The 10,773-nt window shown below is 52.2% G+C and overlaps 1 protein-coding gene across 2 annotated transcripts in view; it reads right to left on the bottom strand.

The window, feature by feature from the left end:
* Window positions 1-2,982, bottom strand: part of LOC116951916 (MAP kinase-interacting serine/threonine-protein kinase 1-like) — a 29,350-nt gene extending 26,368 nt beyond the window's left edge. Inside the window, exons 1-2 of one of the 2 annotated variants that reach the window (XM_076073927.1) lie at window positions 2,354-2,982; window positions 1,147-1,285 (exon numbers count right to left, since the gene is read on the bottom strand). In XM_076073927.1, coding sequence (XP_075930042.1) covers window positions 1,147-1,284 — 138 coding nt within the window. In that variant the 5' untranslated portion in view covers window position 1,285; window positions 2,354-2,982. The remainder of the gene's footprint in view (window positions 1-1,146; window positions 1,286-2,353) is intronic. The other variant, XM_032970762.2, reaches the window with a different exon arrangement.
* Between the last annotated feature and the right edge of the window lie 7,791 nt (window positions 2,983-10,773).

Genomic DNA, 10,773 nt, shown 5'->3' on the forward strand with positions numbered 1-10,773 from the left:
TTAACCTGAGATGCCCTATCTGGGGGTGCGAGACATGGCCAGATTTTTTTTTAAAGGTAATCAAAACACAAATTAAGCGCGGGCATGTAAGTACAACTTAGTTTGTTTCATCAAGCCAATGTATTAACATGATCATTTTTTTTCACGATATGGAACCAAAAGGGGTGCGAGGCTACTACAATAAAGGTTACGAACCACTGCTCGAGACAGACCCTTTTATATCATCCATACTTTGTTCAACCACCACACTGCACGTCACAACTCACACTAGCTCACTCACCAACCCACCACAATGCAGGTCACAACTCATCACACTAGCTCACTCACCAACCCACGAACTCACCACACTGCAGGTCACAAACACGTCTTTATGCTTCTACCCTGTTACTGCCCCCCCCCCTCTCGATTTGTATGTATGCTCAATTTTAACTTTAGTTCTGAAAACGTTATTTTATTGCATGTTGAACGCATTTCGCAACTTACGGAGCCAACCGCGCTAACCAGAAGTGCGTGGGGGGGGGTAAAACCTAAACACTATAATCAGTTGCCTTTCCATCAACTTTTCCCAAAATTACAATTACCTTGCGCCCAATTCTGAGGAACGTTTCACATCGCACCTATTGCAATATTGACGTTGCTGGCCGCTCGACCCCGTGTTTAAAAACCAACAAAGAAAAGCCATCGCTGGGGCTGCGGGCAGCTCGCGAGCGAAGAGGGAGACAAGCCGACGGTCGAACGCAGAGACGCAGTTCACGACGACTGCCTTCGGATTATTTTTTGTTGCATCACATCACATCCCACCCAGGGCATCGCAATTCCTGGCAAATCCTCATGCACGCATATGGGGAATTGTGCGCGCGTGCGCAATTACATAACCAGCGCACGGAACATTCCGGAATAATCCCGCTCCAGGGTTTCACGCTCACCAACAACGCCGTTATAAGCGCGCCCATCCATCCAATCCACCAGGGCGCGGGTGGAGCAAACGCCACCGTGGAAATCGGCGCAAACACAAACAACCACCAAAATAGAAGCAGGAGGGAGAAGAATAATATCTGGCGACCGGCAAGTACGACAACAACAAAAAACGATATACAAACAAACAAAACTGCAGACCCGACGTTCCGGGCGATGGGCCCAACTCACCAGGCCGCCGGCAGCTCTCCGTGGAGAAGTCCGAGAAGTCGTCGGCGTCCAGCTCCGTGGCGGAGAGTTGGCTCCCGGCCCCCCGCGCCACGTCGAAGCTGAAGTGGAACCCCGAATCGTTGGACATGGAGAGGCCATGCTGTAGAGAGGCGAGGTGGTGTGTGGGAAGGGGGGGGGTCATCAGCGTGGCTCCACGTGACTGCGCTCAATCACCGGTTGCCCATCTGCGGTCCAGAGCACGGGGCCGGTGGTGGAAATTCCACAAGACCAAGGTATTTGGGGGGTCTCTATGCAAGTTCATTCGAGCCTGCAAGGTCCTCTCTGTAGGTTCACTGCAAGTCTTTGGGGTTCTCAACACACGGAACATGTTGTTTGTCGTACCCACCCCCCTTCACCTGGTTAACAGTTACGGTTCATGGATATTACACACATGAACATCGCCATCACCTTGCATCAATGCCCACTAACAATAACAACCATCACGGCCACCATCGCAATCATCGCCGTTATCACCTTGGCCATCGTAACCATTGCACATCCAGCACCACCGCCAACCAGCCACATCACGAGCATTAAACCACGAGAGAAAAAAAGAAAACACAATTTCTGAGGCGAAATAAAATGTCGAAATCGGTCCGCATCGTGGACGCGCGTGGCTGACGGGATGCGTAAAAAGCACACGTCATTGTGTGGAGGAGGGTCTGCGCACAGCTCCAGTGTGGTTCAGAGTTCGCCACAACAACAACCACAACCAACAACAACAAAACTTCACGAGCTTCCCCGTCAACCGCGAGACTCCTCCGACAACGCCAATGAACTCGAAGGCGCTGCTGGGAACAGCACTGGCGCCTATCACTCAACGTTACACTACACCACCACACCACACAAACACACACACGGGCAGTAGGAACAGCCAAGCCAGAGTTCTAGTCCACACAGATCGATCCTTGAAGGCGACCGATGATAATGACGAGACGACGGCGATGACGACGATGGATGCTTCTAGAACGTAAAATCGTGATACTGCAGAACTAGATTTGAGCCCACGACCTTCGACTCCCGGTGGGTGCCCGATCGCTCTCTAACCGCTGCACCAGCAGAGAAAGACGACGACCCGCGGCGCATGCTAATAAAACGAGTCGCGACCAATAATTAAGTCACGAATGGACATTGGCGAATTGTGAGTTTTCTCCTCAACTCCACTCACCTTGAAGGAGCGCCCGAAGTCGTCCATGTCGATGGCTTTGTTTTGCACGACCATCTTGAGGCAAATCGCCCTCGAGTTTTTGTCAATAAACGAGCGAGCGACCAATCGGCCTTGGACACACGAGGCCGATTTGTGAATCGGCGCTAATGTTTGTTGTTGTTGTCGTCGAAGACGTCGGCTTTCGCGGTGTCAACGCCGAGCCTCGCAGGCGAACGTTGCTATTCGTTCAATTCGGTCGCAGGTTTAACGCGACCTCTTTCGCCCGAGCGCCGAGGGGTCTATATTTCATTCGGCAACACGACGACGCCTTTTTTTAAATACAAACTAATGTTGTTTGTGTGTGCGTGTTGCGTACAAAACTGCAGCAATCCGATTGGGGTTTTTTTTGTTTATCCTGCAGCAGTCAACAGGGCTCGCTCACAATGGGGAGTCGTGCTGGTAAAGGAATAACGGACTTGAAAAATATCCTGTAAACCCCGCTTCCCTCGACTATCGTCGCTCCTCAATTTTACTCGTGTTCCTCCGACCCTTATTCCTCCTCCTCCTCCACCACCCTTCATCCACCCTCCTCCACTCCTCCTCTTCCACCTCCTCGTCCTTCTCCTTACAACGGGAGCCGCTCTGCGAGGAGTCGCCTCTCGCGCGCGCCTTTTTATAGTCGAGCTCCCCCCCAATCCCCCACACCCCCCCATCCCCCCACCAAAGCAACGTCATTGCGACAGCCCCGCGTGGTCGACGTCACGACGCCGGTCCCGCCCCTCCCCCGGCGTGCGTGATGACGTCATGGCGCCAGTTTCTACTCTCCGCCCCCTGCACCTCACCCCCAGTGTGCGCGGTGACGTCGTCTCGTTAGTTTATCATCATCATCATCATCAGGCACGTGCCGCGGGATTAGGTAATCGTGCTGTGATTACATTCGGGGCGCGATGCGTCGATTCTCACGGCGTGTGCTGTTTATATAGACCGCGTGCATCACACGGCTCGGCGTAGGAATTCAGAGTTTTTTGCTGAGCGCGGTGGCAAAGGTCCAAAAATGCCGAGCGACCAGCAACAACCAGCACTACGAAAGTTATAATCAACTTAAACACGCCATCGAGGCCATCTGCCATTGGCAATATTGATTTATCTGTAAACCGGTTTTATACCGGTTTAAAACCGGTAACCACATCCTATTTGGGGACTTTAATTCGAGTTTTTTTGGCTTCCGTGTCGATTTACATTCCGTTGATGCCACCGCCACCACCACCCACCCCTTCCTCGCTCACAACAGAATCAGAATCTTTATGCATACTGCAGGAGGGGTGCGATGAGCTATGAAGCTCTTTATTTTTTGTTTTACAGAAGTTCAGTAGGGGCGGGTTCAACGCGTTCGCCCCTCCGCCAGATCACGCGCAGCTGCTGCGCGTCCCTCCCAAGATCTGTGCCAACAGAGACCCCTAGACACGCATAGAGACACATAGAGACCCCTAGCCACGCATAGAGACACGTAGACACGTATAGAGACCCCTAGACACGCATAGAGACCCCTAGACACGCATAGAGATCCCTAGACACGCATAGAGACCCCTCGACTCGCATATAAACCCATAGACCCTTATTGAGACCCCTAGACTCGTATAGAGACCCCTCGACTCGTTTCGAGACCCCTAGACTCGCATTGAGACCCCTAGACTCGTATAGAGACCCCTAGACACGCATAGAGACCCACTAAACTTTCATAGAGACCCCTAGACAGGCATAGAGACCCCTCGACTCGCATAGAGACCCCTAAACTTTCACAGAGACCCCTCGACTCGCATAGAGACCCCGAGATACGCATAGAGACCCCTAGACTCGCATAGAAACCCCTAGACCCTCATTGAGACCCCTACACTCGTTTCGAGACCCCTAAACTTTCATAGAGACTCCTAGACTCGTATAGAGACCCCTAGACAGGCACAGCGACCCCTCGACTCGCATAGAGACCCCTCGACTCGCATAGAGACTCCAGATATTCTCATTGAGACCCCATATACTCTCATAGAGACCCCGTATACTCTCTTAGAGACCCCCTAAACTTTCATAGAGACCCATAGGCTCACATAGAGACCCCTAGAGTCACAGAGACCCATAGACTCGCATAGAGACCCCTAGAGTTACATCGAGACCCCTAGCCTCAGAGACCATAGAGACCTAATCGACTCTCACAGAGACCCATAGACACACAGACACCCACAAATGTGCCAAAACAGTGTCCAAAAATCTGATTTCCTCTTGCTTCACCGCTGCCCGCTTGCTTTGTGTCTGTTTTTTGTTTGCCTTTGTAATTGTAGCGGTCCAGGTCTTGTGATCGAGACTCATCCCTCGTTGTTTCGAGTCCCCCCAACTCCCCGGCGACACGAAATCACAAAACTCGACAGCCTCCTTCTCGCCGCTGAGGCAGTTGTTAGTCGCCCACCGCTCCGTGACTTCATCGGCGTTTAACGATGAACGCAATTCGATGAATTATCACATCACCCCATACAGAGTCAACCCATTACGGTTTTACTCCGTATTCTTGTACAGGGAAATTTAGTTTTTTTGGCTCCATACGGTGTGCTGCCGTTACGATCGGGCAGCACAATGTGTTTGTGTTTCTGCCTCGTGATGGGACTTTGTAGGATGAACGTTGAGATTTATAAAGGGCACGGGGTAACCAATACGGTCTGAATTGGTCTGTAATAAGGTAGGGCACTGATAAAGTGTTGCCAGGTATGTAATTACCACATCATCCCGTTCGCGATTACATTGAACCAACCGACGATGTTCATCGTCTCCGTAATCGATTCATCTCATCAGTTCGTACTCAGGTCCGTTAAAATCGGACCTGAGCACGATTTGCGTTCCGTGAGTACAGAAAACAAACAAACGCACGAACTCCCACCGGCCTACTCACCGGTTACCGAGTTTGACAAGGCCAGGTTTGGTTGCCCCATTTCGGATGTTACGCGTGACGCTTCGCTCGTTGCCTCGCGGTTGCATCACGCGGGGAGGGGGGGGGTCTATTGGCTCGAAGTTCGTAAGTCGAGCAGGATTATATTTATTTTATTTTCAGCCTCGAAGGTGCTCGACAACCGTGCCACGCACACGCAAGCAACCGTGTTTCCAACCGAGACGCTGCGCTTTGGTGGTGGTGGTGGGTTAAAGCTATAGGGCTGTGAACGAACACAAATTAAAGGTCCCATAGACGACTCACGCGAGGGAGGGTGGCCACTGGCCAGCAACACCACACCCGACTGGACCTCCCTTTGTCTGCCCACACCGCACCGGGTTTCTCATTTGAGGCTGAGTCGACCTAGGGGAGGAGGACCAGGACCGGTTCAGATAATCGTCACCTGGTGTTGGCCGTGAGCGGGAATCGAACTCGGGTGGCCGGGTTCGTAGCTAGCCCGCTTACACCACCGCTCCCCACAAAGACAAAGATCCCCCATACAGCCTGTGACAGACTGTTGGGGCAAGTGCTGTTAGCGAGCACCTATGAAGGCCGGAACGGCACACGAAGGAGTGGGTGGCCAGCACAGTACCACCCCCGGCCCTCTTTGTCTCTCCATTGACAATGTCCACACACCGCACCAGGTACTAATTTGAGGCTGAGTCGACCTAGTGGAGGCCCAGGATAGGTTCAGATAATCGTCACCGATTTTGGCCGTGAGCGGGAATCGAACTCGGTTCGCCGGGTTCGTAGCGCAGCGTAGCGCTAACCGCGACACTACCGCTCCCCACACACGCAAACGCGCGTGCAGTGACGCACACACACACACGGGTACACTGACACACAGTGACACACTGTGGTACACTCACCCACACGTGCTCTCTCGCACGCGCGCTGCACACGCTTCTCACGAACACATTCGCGGAAGAAAAACACAGACAAAGATCCCCCGTATAGCCCGTGACAGACTGTTGGGGCAAGTGCTGTGAGCGAGCAACAATAAAGGTCGGCACGGCACACTCAGACGGCAACAATCACCCATTCGTTAATGAATGTGCGAGTGTTAATGCACATTCGCCATAAATATGATGAGTGTGTGCGTGTGTGTCAGTTGTGAGTGTCTGTGTGTTTGTAGTGTAGCGGGTAGCGCGCCGCGCTACGAATCCGTCGACTCAGCATCAAATGAGTACCTGGTGCGGTGTGTAAACATCGCGACTGGGGAGACAAAGGCGGCCGGGCGTGGTGCTGGCCGCCCACCCCCTCGTGTACCCTCCCGGCCTTCATAGGTGCACGCTAACAGCGCTTGCTCCTACAGCCAGTTAAGCCTATACGGGGGATCCTTTGTTAAACTTGCATATTACATAATCTAGATTGAAAACTAATTTCTTTAGAGCTGCTATTTTGTGTTAAGTTGTCGTTCTCCCTCGAACGGTTTGCTACGTGCGGTGCAAAATAAGTTCGACGTACATACATACTCCGCCACAATGTTCACCCCTCCCCGACACACACACACAAAGACAAAGAGGGTGGATCTTTAATCTCCTGCCGGGCTCCAGCACAATGCGAGGCAAATACCGAGCCTCTACTGCGCCTACTTCGCGACAAATGAAGTTATTTTACACATCCCATCAGCAACACGACCTTCCGGGAGTGCATCAGTTCAGCACCAGCAACGCTCCTGGACCTAGTTGCTGCAGTGACTTAAACCACGAGACGAATCTCGTTCGCCGGAGGGATCGCCGGTGACTGATCGGGGACCGCTCAGTCAGAGTAAGAACTACAACAGCTGAGTCAGAACTGCAACAGCTGAGTAAGAACTGCAACAGCTGAGTAAAAACTGCAACAGCTGAGTAAGAACTGCAACAGCAGAGTAAGAACTGCAACAGCTGAGTAAGAACTGCAGCAGCTGAGTAAGAACTGCAACAGCTGAGTAAGAATTGCAACAGCTGAGTAAGAACTGCAGCAGCTGAGTAAGAACTGCAACAGCTGAGTAAGAACTGCAACAGCTGAGTAAGAACTGCAACAGCAGAGTAAGAACTGCAACAGCAGAGTAAGAACTGCAACAGCTGAGTAAGAACTGCAACAGCTGAGTAAGAACTGCAACAGCTGAGTAAGAACTGCAGCAGCTGAGTAAGAACTGCAACAGCTGAGTAAGAACTGCAACAGGGGAGTAAGAACTGCAACAGCTGAGCAGGAACTGCAACAGCAGAGTAAGAACTGCGACAGCTGAGTAAGAACTGCAACAGGGGAGTAAGAACTGCAACAGCTGAGCAGGAACTGCAACAGCAGAGTAAGAACTGCAACAGCTGAGTAAGAACTGCAACAGGGGAGTAAGAACTGCAGCAGCAGAGTAAGAACTGCAACAGGGGAGTAAGAACTGCAACAGCTGAGTAAGAACTGCAGCAGCTGCCTCGCCGTTTCCAGGAGGGGTTCCCGTTTAACTTTTCGCAGCAGCGGGCGACGATTGAATGATTTGCATGTTCAAGTCAAGCCATTTGACACCTGTTGAGAATCGCGTAAACACGCGAAGTCCGCTCTGCCAGCGGGTGAAGATCATCGCTCGATAGCGGGCAAGGGGCAGCGCTGCACAGAGCCACTGCACGGACTGCACGTGCCCACCGTCACCGTCAATCATCATCAGCCATGGTCTATCCACCGCTTGCTAACGGCCTCCATCTCTCTGTGCTGCCACCGTGCTGCTGGAACCCCTGCACCAGTGAGGTTCACTTCGCTGTTCCATCTCCGCGGCGGTGGGGCAAGTCCCCTGCTTTGGATCCATTCCATCGGCCACCACCACCACCACCCCCTTCTCGCCGTCGCGCGCGAGTTGCCACACGCGCGCCGCTGACGTCTCCGCAGAAAAACCTCGGCGGAGGGATGTGGAGGGGTGAAGGGGTTCCTGGGCGGAGGGGCTCCGAGTCGGTGTGATGGGTGGGGTGATGGTAGGAGGCATTCGGAGTTCGTGTGTTGATGTTCTGCGGGGTGGTGGGGTGAGAGTGATGGGGAAGCGGTGGTGGGGGTGAGTGTGGTGGTGGAGGTGTGGGAAGGTGGGGAGAGTGTGGTGGTGTTGGTGGTGGAGATGTGGTGGTGTTGGGGAGCGGTAGTGTAGCGGGTTAGCGCTACGCTGCGCTACGAACCCAGCGACCAGATGTCGATTCCTGCTCACGGCCAACATCAGCGACGATTATCTTGAACCGGTCCTTGGCCTCCCCTAGGTCTACTCAGCCTCAAATAAGTACCTGGTGCGGTGTGTAAACATCGCCACTGGGGAGACAAAGGCGGTCGGGCGTGGTTGTTGGCCACCCACCCCCTCGTGTCCCGTGCCGGCCTTCATAGGTGCTACTCGCTAACAGCACTTGCCCCCTACAGTCTGTTAAGACTACACGGGGGATCTTTGTTGTTTTTGTTGGGAGGTGTGGGAGGGTGATAGTGATGGGGAAGGGGTGGTGGGAGTGTTGGTGTTGGAGGTGTGGGTGGGTGGGGGAGAGTGTAGTGGTGTTGGTGGTGGAGGTGTGGGTGCGTGGGGGAGAGTGAGTGGTGTTGGTGGTGGAGGTGTGGATGGGTGGGGGAGAGTGTGGTGGTGTTGGTGGTGGAGGTGGTGTGGATGGGTGGGGGAGAGTGTGGTGGTGGTGGGGGAGAGTGCTGGAACACTGTGTCCCCGACGCGAGCGATGTACCCGCAGCTTCCTGCTCCCCGTGTTTTTCGCCCGAATCTGACCCCAATTCTTGGCGTTGCCCTCGCGCGCCCCACTGGAGGAACGGCGGCCGAGGCTGTTGGTTGTTGACGCAGACAAACACACAGACACACACATATACATACAGACACATACACACACAGATACATACACACACAGATACATATACACACAGACACATATACATACACAGACACATATACACACAGACACATATACACACACAGATACAGACACATACACACACATATACACACACATACACACACACACAGATACACATACACACACATATACAGACACATACACACACAGATACACACACAGATACAGACACATACACACACATATACAGACACATACACACACAGATACAGACACATACACACACACAGATACAGACACATACATATACAGACACATACACACAGACATACACACACAGACACATATACACACACAGATACAGACACATACACACACACAGATACAGACACACACACAGATACAGACACATATACACACACAGATACAGACACACACAGATACAGACACATACACAGACACAGATACAGACACATACACACAGATACAGACACATACACACAGACATACACACACAGACATACACACACACAGACACACACATATACACACAGATACAGACACATATACACACAGATACAGACACATACACACACAGATACAGACACATACACACACAGATACAGACACATACACACACAGATACAGACACATACACACACAGATACAGACACAGATACAGACACATACACACACAGACATACACACACAGACACACACATACATACAGACACATATACACAGACATATACACACAGATACAGACACATACACACACATATACATACACAGATACAGACACATATACACACACAGATACACACAGATACACATACACACACAGACATACACAGACATATACACACAGATACAGACACATACACACACAGATACACACACACAGATACACATACACACACACAGACACACAGACACACACATATACATACACAGACACATATATACACACAGATACAGACACATACACACACAGATACATACACACAGACACATACACACAGACACAACCGACTACAGGAAAGGCGGCCGAGGCTGTTGGTTGTTGACACACGCGGGTTTAACAGTCGCGGTCACAGTCACACACAGACACATTCACACAGAGAGACACACAGAAACACACAGACCGACACACGGACACAGACAGACACACACAGACACAACCCACACACAACCCAAACAGACATACACAAAGACCCTCCGTATAGCCTGTAACAGACTGTTGGGGCAAGTGCTGTTAGCGAGCAGCACCTATGAAGGCCGTCACGGCACACGAGGGAGTGTGGGTAGCCGTGTGTGTGTGGGGAGCGGTGCTGGAGCGGTTAGCGCTACGCTGCGCTACGAACCTAGCCACCCGAGTTCGATACCCGCTCACGGCCAACACCGGTGATGATTATCTGAACCGGTCCTGGGCCTCCACTAGGTCGACTCAGCCTCAAATGAGTACCCGGTGCGGCGTGTAAATATCGCCGCTGGGGAGACAAAGGCGTCCGGGCGTGGTGTTGGACACCCACCCCCTCGTGTGCCGTGCCGGCCCGCATCGGTGCTGCTCGCTAACAACACTTGCCCCTAGTCTGTTACAGGCTATAAGGGGGGGAGGGGGTGTGGAAATCTTTGTGTTTTTTGTTGTGTCTCTGTGTTGTGTCTGTGTGG

The sequence above is a fragment of the Petromyzon marinus genome, chromosome 44 (genome assembly GCF_048934315.1).
Source record: "Petromyzon marinus isolate PM22_M1 ecotype Great Lakes invasive population chromosome 44, UKy_Petmar_22M1.pri1.0, whole genome shotgun sequence".
In the NCBI taxonomy this organism is placed as follows: Eukaryota; Metazoa; Chordata; class Hyperoartia; order Petromyzontiformes; family Petromyzontidae; genus Petromyzon; species Petromyzon marinus.